General features: G+C 40.9%; 1 protein-coding gene across 5 annotated transcripts in view; it reads left to right on the forward strand.

Moving 5' to 3' along the window:
• Positions 1-16,119, forward strand: part of slc4a4a (solute carrier family 4 member 4a) — a 309,472-nt gene that overhangs the window by 197,425 nt on the left and 95,928 nt on the right. For all 5 annotated transcript variants that reach the window (XM_042320203.1, XM_042320201.1, XM_042320199.1 and 2 more), the window contains 6 exons: positions 469-626; positions 699-786; positions 3,093-3,247; positions 3,324-3,437; positions 3,725-3,899; positions 11,961-12,094. In XM_042320203.1, coding sequence (XP_042176137.1) covers positions 469-626; positions 699-786; positions 3,093-3,247; positions 3,324-3,437; positions 3,725-3,899; positions 11,961-12,094 — 824 coding nt within the window. The remainder of the gene's footprint in view (positions 1-468; positions 627-698; positions 787-3,092; positions 3,248-3,323; positions 3,438-3,724; positions 3,900-11,960; positions 12,095-16,119) is intronic.

Here is a 16,119-nt window from a genome sequence, read left to right on the forward strand (position 1 = left end):
TGAAAAAGCCTGTGTGAGAAAGGAGGCCTACAAACCTGACTCAGTTTGACCAGCTCTGTCAGGAGGAATGGGCCAAAATTCACCCAACTTATTTTGGGGAGCTTGTGGAAGGCAACCCGAAACATTTGACCCAAGTTAAAAAATTTAAAGGCAATGCTACCAAATACTAATTGAGTATGTAAACTTCTGACCCACTGGGAATGTGATGAAATAAATCAAATATGAAATAAATCATTCTCTCTACTATTATTCTGACATTTCACATTCTTAAAATAAAGTTAGGATCCTAACTGACCTAAGACAGGGAATGTTTACAAGGATTAAATGTCAGGAATTGTGAAAAACTGAGTTTAAATGTATTTGACTAGGGTGTATGCAAACTTCCGACTTCAACTGTACTTAGGGTTAGGGTTTCTGTTAGCTAGGCTGAAGGTGTCACTAAATGTCCTCTGTTATTCTCCGTTTCAGCTGAAGAACAAGTTCATGAAGAAGCTTCCCCGAGACGCCGAGGCATCCAACGTTCTCGTTGGAGAGGTGGACTTCCTGGACGCCCCCTTTGTGGCATTTGTCCGTCTACAGCAGGCTGTGATGCTGGGAGCTCTTACAGAAGTCCCTGTCCCCACCAGGTTAATATATAAATGTAAACTAGAGTTGTTACGGTTTGACCTCATGTAATCTCTTTGGTCTTTCATCCTCAGATTCCTGTTCATCCTTTTAGGACCCAAAGGAAAAGCCAAGTCCTATCATGAGATAGGAAGAGCTATCGCCACCCTCATGTCAGATGAGGTAAGCAGAACAAGATTTCAGAGCAAGGTATTTAACCTTTACTTTTTTTTACTAGGCAAGTCAGTAAAGAACAAATTCTACCCCTGCCAAACCCTCCCTTAACCCGGACTACGCTGGGCCAATTGTGCACCGCCCTATGGGAAGGTATCAGCTATGATGTTAGATGAGGTAAGCAGAGCAAGGTTTCAGAGCAAGGAATTAGCTATGATGTCAGATGAGGTAAGCAGAGCAAGGTTTCAGAGCAAGGAATTAGCTATGATGTCAGATGAGGTAGGAGAGCAAGTTTTCAGAGAAAGTTATCAGCTATGATGTCAGATGAGGTAAGCAGAGCAAAGTTTCAGCTATGATGTCAGATGAGGTAAGCAGCACAAAGCAAGGTGTCAGCTATGATGTCAGATGATGTAAGCAGCACAGATCAAGGTGTCAGCTATGATGTCAGATGATGTAAGCAGCACAGATCAAGGAATTAGCTATGATGTCAGATGAGGTAGGAGAGCAAGTTTTCAGAGAAAGTTATCAGCTATGATGTCAGATGAGGTAAGCAGCACAAAGCAAGGTGTCAGCTATGATGTCAGATGATGTAAGCAGCACAGATCAAGGTGTCAGCTAGGATGTCAGATGATGGAAGCAGCACAGATCAAGGTGTCAGCTATGAGGTCAGATGAGGTAAGCAGCACAGATCAAGGTGTCAGCTATGATGTCAGAGGAGGTAAACAGCACAGAGCAAGGAATTAGCTATGATGTCAGATGAGGTAGGAGAGCAAGTTTTCAGAGAAAGTTATCAGCTATGATGTCAGATGAGGTAAGCAGAGCAAAGTTTCAGCTATGATGTCAGATGAGGTAAGCAGCACAGATCAAGGTGTCAGCTATGAGGTCAGATGAGGTAAGCAGCACAGATCAAGGTGTCAGCTATGATGTCAGAGGAGGTAAACAGCACAGAGCAAGGTGTCAGCTATGATGTCAGATGAGGTAAGCAGCACAGAGCAAGGTGTCAGCTATGATGTCAGATGAGGTAAACAGCACAGAGCAAGGTGTCAGCTATGATGTCAGATGAGGTAAGCAGCACAGAGCAAGGTGTCAGCTATGATGTCAGATGAGGTAAGCAGCACAGAGCAAGGTGTCAGCTATGATGTCAGATGAGGTAAACAGCACAGAGCAAGGTGTCAGCTATGATGTCAGATGAGGTAAGCAGCACAGAGCAAGGTGTCAGCTATGATGTCAGATGAGGTAAACAGCACAGAGCAAGGTGTCAGCTATAATGTCGGATGAGGTAAACAGCACAGAGCAAGGTGTCAGCTATAATGTCAGATGAGGTAAACAGCACAGAGCAAGGTGTCAGCTATGAGGTCAGATGAGGTAAGCAGCACAGATCAAGGTGTCAGCTATGATGTCAGAGGAGGTAAACAGCACAGAGCAAGGTGTCAGCTATGATGTCAGATGATGTAAGCAGCACAGATCAAGGTGTCAGCTATGATGTCAGATGATGTAAGCAGCACAGATCAAGGAATTAGCTATGATGTCAGATGAGGTAGGAGAGCAAGTTTTCAGAGAAAGTTATCAGCTATGATGTCAGATGAGGTAAGCAGAGCAAAGTTTCAGCTATGATGTCAGATGAGGTAAACAGCACAGAGCAAGGTGTCAGCTATAATGTCAGATGAGGTAAGCAGCACAGATCAAGGTGTCAGCTATGATGTCAGAGGAGGTAAACAGCACAGAGCAAGGTGTCAGCTATGAGGTCAGATGAGGTAAACAGCACAGAGCAAGGTGTCAGCTATAATGTCAGATGAGGTAAACAGCACAGAGCAAGGTGTCAGCTATGAGGTCAGATGAGGTAAACAGCACAGAGCAAGGTGTCAGCTATGATGTCAGATGAGGTAAACAGCACAGAGCAAGGTGTCAGCTATAATGTCGGATGAGGTAAACAGCACAGAGCAAGGTGTCAGCTGAATACATGTCTGAGTCCCTACTAAATACTATGCTGCCTGTATAAATCAGTCAGATGAATGCTATACAGGTATGCTGTCTACTAGTTGAACATTCCCATTCAGTCCCTTTCCAAACCAGCTGAGATGTACTTGTTGCTGATATTCACAAGTGCTTTGTTTTTTCCAGCTTTTTCTGATAACTCACTGAGACCCCCTGCTGGGCACCAACTGTCAGCTCTCACTTCATATTTAATTTAATCAGTAGACAATTTAAACATTAACTTTCTACTTTACAAGAGACAAAACAAACTACATAAATATGAAAATAAAAAGCCAAATCAAATCCAAGTGTTGTTGAACTGACGACTTTGTCTTATGCAGGTGTTCCATGACATAGCATACAAGGCGAGGGACAGAGAGGATCTGCTGGCTGGCATCGATGAGTTTCTGGATGAGGTGATTGTACTGCCCCCGGGGGAATGGGACCCGGCCATCAGGATAGAACCGCCCAAGTCTGTACCTTCTGCTGACAAAAGGTTAGCATCCATCTGCTGACATGATATGCTGTTTTATGCGTTTCTATACTATAGTCCTCTATATTGTGCTTCTCAGGAAGAACATGTATGCTGGAGGCGACAGCGGCCAGATGAACGGAAACACACCCCATGATGGGGGAGGAGGGGGAGGGGGGCATGCAGTGGGAGACGAGCTCAAGAAGACAGGCAGGTGAGTCAACTAATGAAACACAATAAAACACTGTTACGATGAAGGCCATTGATGAAGGCTGAAACATCAAGCTTTTAATAGTTGCTTGAATAAAATAATACTTTTTTAAAGGTGTGCGATCATTGCGCTTATCGTTTTTTTAAAATTAACTGTTGCACCTCGACTCCCATTTCTCGTCTTCCATTCCTCTGGAGTCAACCAATAAAATATATGCGTCTCAGGATAGGTTAGTGAGTCAGGACAGGGCAGGAAAGGACAACCAGAATGTTTTTCTTCATGATTTTCAGGTTTTGTGGAGGCCTCCTACTTGACATCAAAAGGAAAGCTCCATTCTTCGCCAGTGATTTCTACGATGTGTTCCACATCCAGGCACTGTCGGCCATCCTGTTCATCTACCTAGGAACTGTAACTAACGCCATCACCTTCGGAGGGTTGCTAGGAGACGCCACCGACAACATGCAGGTCAGGCTATCTCTTCTTTCTGCCAAGCATGTTGAGACCTTTGTTATGAATTAAAGGTGCACTATCCCAGTTAAACTAAACTATCAGGATGTAGATACTGATAGTTTATCAACTCTGATCTACACACTGATTGTAGAACACCCCTGAACTGCATCCTGATAGTTTAAAATCCATAATCAACATAATATCACTGATAGTTTGAGACCCCTAATTGACATCCTGATAGTTTAACAGCTCTGATCTACATCCTGATCTACATGCCTTAAATTACATACCCAAATATATCTACCTGTAGCTCAGGACCTGAAGCAAGAATATGCATATTTTTGATAGCATTTGAAAGGAAACACTTTGAAGTTTGTGTAAATGTGAAATTAATGTCAGAGAATATATCACATGAGATCAATTTTATTTGGAATGGCAAGCCAAACAAAATTAAAAGGGCCTATTTATATAATGAATAGGGATTTGGAGGACAGAAATGATTAAATATTAAAACATTAGACCTCTCACTAAAGGATTCAGTCATACAAAAGTTATACTTTAACTTGGTTCTCTAGTAAATTAGTAAGAATGTATCACCCCATGTTCAAGAACGGCCATGATTAAGATTTGGTCCACAAGATGGCAGCAGTGTGTGTGCAAATTTTCAGACTGATCCAGTGAAGAATAATCCCCCACTACACAATATTTTGCATCAAGTCTGCCATGAGTTTGTCAGGAGTTTGCCCAAAAGTGCCGAATTGGTCAAGTTATACATTAAGTACATTTATTTATATTTTTTTTATTTAACCTATATTTAACCAGGTAGGCCAGTTGAGAAAAAGTTCTCATTTACAACTGTGACCTGGCCAAGATAAGGAAAAGCAGTGCGACATAAACAACGCAGATTTACACATGGAATACACAAACGTACAGTCAATAACACAATAGAAAAAAAAAATATTCAAAGTGTGCAAAGGAAGTAAGATTAGGGAGGTAAGGCAATAACTAGGCCATAGTGGCGAATTAATTACAATTTAGCAATTCAACACTGGAGTGATAGATGTGCAGAAGATGAATGTGCAAGTAGAGATACTGTGGTGCAAAGGAGCAAAAAATGTATACAAATAACAATATGGTGATGAGGTAGTTGGATGGGCTATTTACAGATGGGCTATGTACAGGTGCAGTGATCTGTGAACTGCTCTGACAGCTGATGCTTAAAGTTAGTGAGGGAGATATGTGTCTCCAGCTTCAGTGATTTTTGCAATTCGTTCCAGTCATTGGCAGCAGAGAACTGGGAGGTAAGGCGGCCAAATGAGGAATAGGCTTTGGGGGTGACCAGTGAAATATACCTGCTGGAGCGCGTGCTACGGGTGGGTGCTGCTATGGTGACCAGTGAGCTGAGATGAGGTGGGGCTTTAGCTGGCAGACTTATACATGACCTGGAGGTAGTGGATTTGGCGACGAATATGGGGCCAGCCAACGAGAGAATACAGGTCGCAGTGGTGGGTAGTATATGTGGCTTTGGTGACAAAATGGATGGCACTGTGATAGACTGCATCCAATTTGTTGAGTATATTGTTGGAGGCTATTTTGTAAATGACATCGCCGAAGTCAAGGATCGGTAGGATAGTCCGTTTTAAGAGGGTATGTTTGGCAGCATTAGTGAAGGGTGATTTGTTGCGAAATAAGAAGCCAATTCTAGTTTTAACTTTGGATTGGAGATGCTTAATGTGAGTCTGGAAGGAGTGTTTACAGTCTAACCAGACACCTAGGTATTTGTAATTGTCCACATATTATAAGTCAGAACCGTCCAGAGTAGTGATGGCAGGCAGGTGCTGGCAGTGATCGGTTGAAGATCAGGCATTTGGTTTTACTTGCATTTAAGAGCAGTCGGAGGCCCCGGATGGAGAGTTGTATGGCATTGAAGCTCGCCTGGAGGTTAGTTAGCACAGTATCCAAAGAAGGGCCAGATGTATACAGAATGGTGTTGTCTGCATAGTGGTGGGTCAGAGAATCACCAGCAGCAAGAGCGACATAATTGATGTATACAGACAAAAGAGTCGGCCCGAGAATTGAACCGTGTGGCACCCCCATAGAGACTGCCAGAGGTCCAGACAACAGGCCTTCCGATTTGACACACTGAACTCTGTCTGAGAAGTAGTTGGTGAAGCAGGTGAGGCAGTCATTTGAGAAACCAAGGCTGTTGAGTCGAAAGCCTTGGCCAGGTCGATGAATACGGCTGTACAGTACTGTCTTTTATCAATGGTGGTTATGATATCGTTTAGTACCTTGAGCGTCGCTGAGGTGCAACCATGACCAGCTCAGAAATCAGATTGCATAGCGGAGAAGGTACAGTGGGATTCAAAATGGTCGGTGATCTGTTTGTTAACTTGGCTTTTGAAGACCTTAGAAAGGCAGGGTAGGATAGTTATAGGTCTGTAACAGTTTGGGTCTAGAGTGTCTCCCCCTTTGAAGAAAGGGAAGACTGCGGCAGCTTTCCAATCTTTTGGGATCTCAGACGATACGAAAGATGTTGAACAGGCTAATAATAGGGATTGCAACATTTGCGGCAAATCATTTTAGAAAGAAAGGGTCCAGATCGTCTAGCTCAGCTGATTTGTAAGAGACCAGATTTTGCAACTCTTTCAGAACATCAGCTATCTGGATTTGGGTGAAGTAGAAATGGGGAAGGTTTGGACAAGTTGCTGTTGGGGATGCAGGGCTGTTGACCGGGGTAGGGGTAGCCAGGTGGAAAGCATGGCCAGCCGTAGAAAAATGCTAATTGAAAGTCTGAATTTTCGTGGATTTATTGGTGGTGACAGTGTTTCCTAGCCTCAGTGCAGTGGGAAGCTGGGAGGAGGTGCTCTTATTCTCTGTGGACTTTACAGTGTCCCAGAACTTTTTTGAGTTTGTGCTACAGGATGCAAATTTCTGTTTGAAAAATCTAGCCTTAGCTTTCCTACCTGCCTGTGTATATTGGTTCCTAACTTCCTTGAAAAGTTGCATATCGCGGGGGCTATTCGATGCTAATTCAGTACGCCACAGGATATTTTGTGTTGGTCAAGGGCAGTCAGGTCTGAGTGAACCAAGGGCTATATCTGTTCCACGTTCTAGATTTTTTGAACGGGGCATGCTTATTGAAGATGGTGAGAAAAGCACTTTTATAGAATAACCAAGCATCCTCTAATGACGGAATGAGGTCAATATCCTTCCAGGATACCCGGCCAGGTCAATTAGAAAGGCCTGCTCACAGAAGTGTTTTTGGGAGTGTCTGACAGTGATGAGGGTGGTCGTTTTACCGCAGACCCATTACGGATGTAGGTAATGAGGCAGTGATCGCTGAGATCCTGGTTGAAGATGGCACAGGTGTATTTAGAGGGCAGGTTGGTCAGGATGATATCTATGAGGGTGCCCATGTTTACAGATTTGGGGTTGTACCTGTTAGGTTCATTGATACTTTGTGTGAGATTGAGAGCATCTAGCTTAGATTGTAGGACGGCCGGGGTGTTAAGCATGTCCCAGTTTAGGGCACCTAACAGTACGAGCTCTGAAGATAGATGGGGGGCAATCAATTCACATATGGTGTCCAGGGCACAGCTGGGGGAAGAGAGTGGTCTATAACAATCAGCAACGGTGAGAGACTTGTTTCTGGAAAGGTATATTTTTAGAAGTAGAAGCTCAAATTGTTTGGACACAGACCTGGATTGTATGACAGAGCTCTGCAGGCTGTCTTTGCAGTAGATTGCAACTCTGCCCCCTTTGGCAGTTCTATCTTGTTGGAAAATGTTATAGTTAGGGATGGACATTTCAGGATTTCTTGTGGCCTTCCTAAGCCAGGATGCAGACATGCTTAGGACATCCGGCTTGACAGAGTGTGCTAAATTAGGGAGTAAAACAAACTTAGTGAGGAGGCTTCTAATGTTAACATGCATGAAACCAATGCTTTTACGGTTACAGAAGTCAACAAATGAGAGCCCCTGGTGAATGCGAGTGGAGCTAGGCGCTGCAGGGCCTGGACTAACCCTAACCCAAGTTCCTCCTCTGTAATTTGGCTTTCACATAAGTCTTTCTGTACAGATCTTTAATTTTATAATATATTACAATGGATCTTTCTTGAATAAGTTCCTCCATTTCTTTTTGTTTTTCCTCTAACTTACTCTGAGCCTCTATGGTACAGTTATTATTGCTATCTAACTTTACTGTTAGTCCTTCAATTTCCTTTGTTAATATGGACTCTTTTGACCTACATTGCTTTTGTTTTATAGATGAGTACTGAATTGCATGGCCTCTAAAGGTACATTTAAAAGTGTCCCGTACAATAAGGGGATCTGATGTACCTATGTTATGTTATGAAAAATTATGTTATAAATGATTCTGTCCTTGTTAAATCCAGTAGGCTTTGATTAAATGCCCAATATCCTCGCCCACTTGGAAATTCTGTAAGAGTAATATATATGCCAATTATGTGATGGTCCGACCGTATTCTTTCCCCTATCAACACTTTAACTTTTGGTTAAAGAGAATAAGAGAATGACACCAGAATGTAATCAAGACGACTAGCTTGATTAAGCCTCCGCCATGTATATCTCACTAGGTCAGGGTATTTAAGCCTCCATATATCCACTAATTCCAATATATCCATGACATTCATGATTTCCTTAACTGCCTGAGTGTGATAGTTTGTAGTGTGATTTCCTTTCCGGTCCATAGAGGTACTTAAGACTGTATTAAAATCTCTCACCATAATAATAGAGTCTAGTGTTGCTTGTAGAGTTGATAAATTCTTATGTATATTTTCAAAGGTCAGGGGTGTTAAACAATCAGGATGTAGATCAGGGGTGTTCATTGTTTTAAATTTTTTTAACCTTTATTTAACTAGGCAAGTCAGTTAAGAATAAATTCTTATTTACAATGACGACCTAGGGACAGTGGGTTAACTGCCTTGTTCAGGGGCAGAACGACAGATTTTTACCATGTCAGCTCAGGGATTCGATCTAGCAAACTTTCGGTTACTGGCCCAACGCTCTAACCACTAGGCTACCTGCTGGTTACTGGCCCAACACTCTAATCACTAGGCTACCTGCTGGTTACTGGCCCAACGCTCTAACCACTAGGCTACCTGCTGGTTACTGGCCCAACGCTCTAACCACTAGGCTACCTGCTGGTTACTGGCCCAACACTCTAATCACTAGGCTACCTGCTGGTTACTGGTCCAACGTTCAAACCACTAGGCTACCTGCTGATTACTGGCCCAACGCTCTAACCACTAGGCTACCTGCTGGTTACTGGCCCAACGCTCTAACCACTAGGCTACCTGCTGTTTACTAGTCCAACACTCTAACCACTAGGCTACCTGCTGGTTACTGGCCCAACACTCTAACCACTAGGCTACCTGCTGGTTACTGGCCCAACACTCGAACCACTAGGCTAACTGCCGGTTACTGCCCCACGCTCTAACCACTAGGCTACCTGCCACTCCTAAACTATTAAGATGTATAAAAGGGGTGTCAAACTATCAATCATAGTATGAAGATCAGGGATGTTAAACTATTAGGATGTAGATTAGGGGTATCATCAGGGATGTTAAACTATCAGGATGTAGATCAGGGATGTTAAACTATTAGGATGTAGATTAGGGGTATCATCAGGGATGTTAAACTATCAGGATGTAGATCAGGGATGTTAAACTATTAGGATGTAGATCAGGGGTATCATCAGGGGTGTTAAACTATCAGGATGTAGATCAGGGGTGTTATCAGGGATGTTAAACTATCAGGATGTAGATCAGGGATGTTAAACTATCAGGATGTAGATCAGGGGTGTTAAACTGTCAGGGTGTAGATCAGGGGTGTTAAACTATCAGGAGGTAGATCAGGGGTGTTAAACTATCAGGAGGTAGATCAGGGGTGTTAAACTGTCAGGATGTAGGTCAGGGGTATCATCAGGGATGTTAAACTATTAGGATGTAGATCAGGGGCATCGTCAGGGTTGTTAAACTATTAGGATGTAGATGAGGGGTGTTAAACTATCAGGATATAGATCAGGGCTGTTAAACTGTCAGGATGTAAATCAAGGGTGTTAAACCATCATGATGTAGATCAGGGGTGTTAAACTGTCAGGATGTAGGTCAGGGGTATCATCAGGGATGTTAAACTATCAGGATGTAGATTAGGGGTATCATCAGGGGTTTTAAACTGTCAGGATGTAGATCAGGGGTATTAAACTGTCAGGATGTAGATCAGGGGTATCATCAGGGATGTTAAACTATCAGGATGTAGATTAGGGGTATCATCAGGGGTGTTAAACTGTCAGGATGTAGATCAGGGGTATCATCAGGGATGTTAAACTATCAGGATGTAGATTAGGGGTATCATCAGGGGTGTTAAACTGTCAGGATGTAGATCAGGGGTATCATCGGGGGTGTTAAACTATCAGGATGTAGATCAGGGGTATCATCAGGGGTGTTAAACTATCAGGATGTAGATCAGGGGTGTTAAACTGTCAGGATGTAGATCAGGGGTATCATCAGAGGTGTTGAACTGTCAGAATGTAGATCAGGGGTGTTAAACTATTAGGATGTAGATCAGGGGTATTATCAGGGGTGTTAAACAATCAGGATGTAGATCAGGGGTGTTATACTATGTGGATGTAGATCAGGGGTATCATTAGGGGTGTTAAACAATCAGGATGTAAATCAGGGGTGTTATACTATGTGGATGTAGATCAGGGGTATCATCAGGGGTGTTAAACTATCAGGATGTAGATCAGGGGTGTTAAACTGTCAGGATGTAGATCAGGGGTATCATCAGAGGTGTTGAACTGTCAGAATGTAGATCAGGGGTGTTAAACTATTAGGATGTAGATCAGGGGTATTATCAGGGGTGTTAAACAATCAGGATGTAGATCAGGGGTGTTAAACTATGTGGATGTAGATCAGGGTGTTAAACTGTCAGGTTGTAGATCAGGGGTGTTAAACAATCAGGATGTAGATCAGGGGTGTTAAACTATCAGGATGTAGATCAGGGGTGTTAAACTGTCAGGTTGTAGATCAGGGGTGTTAAACTATTAGGATGTAGATCAGGGGTATCATCAGGGGTGTTAAACAATCAGGATGTAGATCAAGGGTGTTAAACTATTTGGATGTAGATCAGGGGTATCATCAGGGGTGTTAAACAATCAGGATGTAGATCAGGAGTATCATCAGGGATGTTAAACTATTAGGATGTAGATCAGGGGTATCATCAGGGGTGTTAAACTATTAGGATGTAGATCAGGGGTATCATCAGGGGTGTTAAACAATCAGGATGTAGATCAGGAGTATCATCAGGGATGTTAAACTATTAGGATGTAGATCAGGGGTGTTAAACTATTAGGATGTAGATCAGGGGTATCATCAGGGGTGTTAAACTATTAGGATGTAGATCAGGGGTATCATCAGGGGTGTTAAACTATTAGGATGTAGATCAGGGGTATCATCAGGGGTGTTAAACTATCAGGATGTAGATCAGGATTGTCAAACTAATTTTTCCCAATTCTCCACATTCAGTTTTCACTGTGGTCTGGAGGTACCCTATTTAAAAGTAATTATATTTCCTCATTGGCTAAAATTAGCAAAATATAGTACTCTATCCATCACTTTTGGTATTGTCTATGCCCTCTTGACAGCCTAGCATTTGTTTTGATGATGTTTAGCAAGCTGGACAGAGTGAAGAGTATATAATTATTTTAGTTATTTCAATGTCGATTAAGATCGTTTTCCCCCAGAATGTTTTTCATACATTTGTATTTTTACTAAAACCTCCTGCCAGTGCCTCTCCCGTTCCTAGTTGGATGACAGTGCAGTTTCAGAGAGAGAACAGATATTTCCTCTTGGGCAGGAAGCCCTCTCACCCCTTTCCTGTCCTCTGTAGCCCATCACCATGAGCACAGTTCAACTCCCTGCTGTACTCTTATACTCTGCTTCTGTGTTGGGGTTACACTATGTTATAATGCACTATAGATGTGTAATAGCGCATAAAGCTGTGTTCTAATGTTTTAAAGATCTGCTCTACTGTGTTCTACTGTTTACTCCAGGGTGTGTTGGAGAGCTTCCTGGGCACGGCGGTATCTGGAGGGATCTTCTGTCTGCTGGCTGGCCAGCCTCTCACCATCCTCAGCAGCACTGGACCTGTTCTGGTCTTCGAGAGGCTGCTCTTCAACTTCAGCAAGTTAGGATCTTCACTTTACCTCGCAATCATGGGGTTCTATCTAACCATGTACAATGACTTGACTATCTGGAGTTCTAACTAACCATGTACAATAACTTTGACTACATAGAGTTCTAACTAACCCTGTACAATGACTTGACTATCTGGAGTTCTAACTATGTACAATTACTTTGACTACCTAGAGTTCTAACTAACCATGTACAATGACTTGACTATCTGGAGTTCTAACTAACCATGTACAATGACGTTGACTATCTGGAATTCTAACTAACCATGTTCAATGACTTTGACTACCTAGAGTTCTAACTAACCATGTTCAATGACTTTGACTACCTAGAGTTCTAACTAACCATGTACAATGACTTGACTATCTGGAGTTCTAACTAACCATTTACAACTCTGGAGTTCTAAATAACCATGTACAATGACCTGACTATCTGGAGTTCTAACTAACCATGTACAATGACTTGACTATCTGGAGTTCTAACTAACCATGTACAATGACTTTGACTACCTAGAGTTCTAACTAACCATTTACATTGACTTGACTATCTGGAGTTCTAAATAACCATGTACAATGACCTGACTATCTGGAGTTCTAACTAACCATGTACAATGACTTTGACTATCTAGAGTTCTAACTAACCATGTACAATGACTTCACTATCTGGAGTTCTAACTAACCATGTACAATGACTTGACTATCTGGAGTTCTAACTAACCATGTACAATGACTTCACTATCTGGAGTTCTAACTAACCATGTACAATGACTTTGACTATCTAGAGTTCTAACTAACCATGTACAATGACTTGACTATCTGGAGTTCTAACTAACCATGTACAATGACTTGACTATCTGGAGTTCTAACTAACCATGTACAACTACTTTGACTACCTAGACTTCTAACTAACCATTTACATTGACTTGACTATCTGGAGTTCTAAATAACCATGTACAATGACCTGACTATCTGGAGTTCTAACTAACCATGTTCAATGACTTTGACTATCTGGAGTTCTAACTAACCATGTACAATGACTACCTGACTATCTAGAGTTCTAACTAACCATGTACAATTACTTTGACTACCTAGAGTTCTAACTAACTATGTACAATGACTTGACTATATGGAGTTCTAACTAACCATGTACAACTACTTTGACTACCTAGAGTTCTAACTAACCATTTACAATGACTTGACTATCTGGAGTTCTAAATAACCATGTACAATGACCTGACTATCTGGAGTTCTAATTAACCATGTACAATGAGTTGACTATCTGGAATTCTAACTAACCAAGTACAATTACTTTGAATACCTAGAGTTCTAACTAACCATGTACAATAACTTGACTATCTGGAGTTCTCACTAACCATGTACAATGACTTGACTATCTGGAGTTCTAACTAACCATGTACAATGACTTTGACTACCTAGAGTTCTAACTAACCATTTACATTGACTTGACTATCTGGAGTTCTAACTAACCATGTACAATGACTTTGACTACCTATAGTTCTAACTAACCATGTACAATTACTTTGACTACCTAGAGTTCTAACTAACCATGTACAATGACTATGACTACCTATAGTTCTAACTAACCATGTACAATGACTATGACTACCTATAGTTCTAACTAACCATGTACAATGACTTGACTACCTATAGTTCTAACTAACCATGTACAATGACTATGACTACCTGGAGTTCTAACTAACCATGTACAATGACTTGACTATCTGGAGTTCTAACTAACCATGTACAATGACTTGACTATCTGGAGTTCTATCTAACCATGTACAATGACTTTGACTACCTAGAGTTCTAACTAACCATGTACAATGACTTGACTATCTGGAGTTCTAACTAACCATGTACAATGACTTTGACTACCTAGAGTTCTAACTCACCATGTACAATGATTTTGACTACCTAGAGTTCTAACTAACCATGTACAATTACTTTGACTATCTAGAGTTCTAACTAACCATGTACAATGACTTGACTATCTGGAGTTCTAACTAACCATGTAAAATGACGTTGACTATCTGGAATTCTAACTAATCATGTTCAATGACTTTGACTATCTGGAATTCTAACTAACCATGTACAATTACTTTGACTATCTGGAGTTCTAACTAACCATGTAAAATGACGTTGACTATCTGGAGTTCTAACTAATCATGTTCAATGACTTTGACTATCTGGAATTCTAACTAACCTTGTACAATTACTGACTATCTGGAGTTCTAACTAACCATGTACAATGACTTTGACTACCTAGAGTTCTAACTAACCATGTACAATGACTTGACTATCTGGAGTTCTAACTAACCATGTACAATGACTTGACTATCTGGAGTTCTAACTAACCATGTACAATGACTTTGACTATCTGGAATTCTAACTAATCATGTTCAATGACTTTGACTATCTGGAATTCTAACTAACCATGTACAATTACCTGACTATCTGGAGTTCTAACTAACCATGTACAATGACTTGACTACCAAGAGTTCTAACTAACCATGTACAATGACTTTGACTACCTATAGTTCTAACTAACCATGTACAATTACTTTGACTACCTAGAGTTCTAACTAACCATTTACAATGACTTGACTATCTAGAGTTCTAACTAACCATGTACAATTACTTTGACTACCTAGAGTTCTAACTAACCATGTACAATTACTTTGACTACCTAGAGTTCTAACTAACCATGTACAATGACTTGACTATCTGGAGTTCTAACTAACCATGTACAATTACTTTGACTACCTAGAGTTCTAACTAACCATGTACAATGACTTTGACTATCTAGAGTTCTAACTAACCATTTACAATGACTTTGACTATCTAGAGTTCTAACTAACCATGTACAATGACTTTGACTACCTAGAGTTCTAACTAACCATCTACAAATACTTTGACTACCTAGAGTTCTAACTAACCATGTACAATTACTTTGACTACCTAGAGTTCTAACTAACCATCTACAATGACTTGACTATCTGGAGTTCTAACTAACCATGTACAATGACTTTGACTACCTAGAGTTCTAACTAACCATGTACAATGACTTTGACTACCTAGAGTTCTAACTAACCATGTACAATGACTTGACTATCTGGAGTTCTAACTAACCATGTACAACTACTTTGACTACCTAGACTTCTAACTAACCATTTACATTGACTTGACTATCTGGAGTTCTAAATAACCATGTACAATGACCTGACTATCTGGAGTTCTAACTAACCATGTACAATGACTTGACTATCTGGAGTTCTAACTAACCATGTACAACTACTTTGACTACCTAGAGTTCTAACTAACCATGTACAATGACTTTGACTACCTGGAGTTCTAACTAACCATGTACAATTACTTTGAATACCTAGAGTTCTAACTAACCATGTACAATGACTTGACTATCTGGAGTTCTCACTAACCATGTACAATGACTTGACTATCTGGAGTTCTAACTAACCATGTACAATGACTTTGACTACCTAGAGTTCTAACTAACCATGTACAATTACTTTGACTACCTAGAGTTCTAACTAACCATGTACAATGACTTTGACTACCTAGAGTTCTAACTAACCATGTACAATTACTTTGACTACCTAGAGTTCTAACTAACCATGTACAATGACTTGACTATCTGGAGTTCTAACTAACCATGTACAAATACTTTGAATACCTAGAGTTCTAACTAACCATGTACAATGACTTGACTATCTGGAGTTCTAACTAACCATGTACAATGATGACTATTGTTCTAACTAACCATGTACAATGAGTTGACTAGTTCTAACTAACCATGTACAATGACTTGACTACCTAGAGTTCTAACTAACCATGTACAATGACTTTGACTATCTGGAGTTCTAACTAACCATGTACAATTACTTTGAATACCTAGAGTTCTAACTAACCATGTACAATGACTTGACTATCTGGAGTTCTCACTAACCATGTACAATGACTTGACTACCAAGAGTTCTAACTA

This window comes from Oncorhynchus tshawytscha, linkage group LG04 (genome assembly GCF_018296145.1).
Source record: "Oncorhynchus tshawytscha isolate Ot180627B linkage group LG04, Otsh_v2.0, whole genome shotgun sequence".
Taxonomy (NCBI): Eukaryota; Metazoa; Chordata; class Actinopteri; order Salmoniformes; family Salmonidae; genus Oncorhynchus; species Oncorhynchus tshawytscha.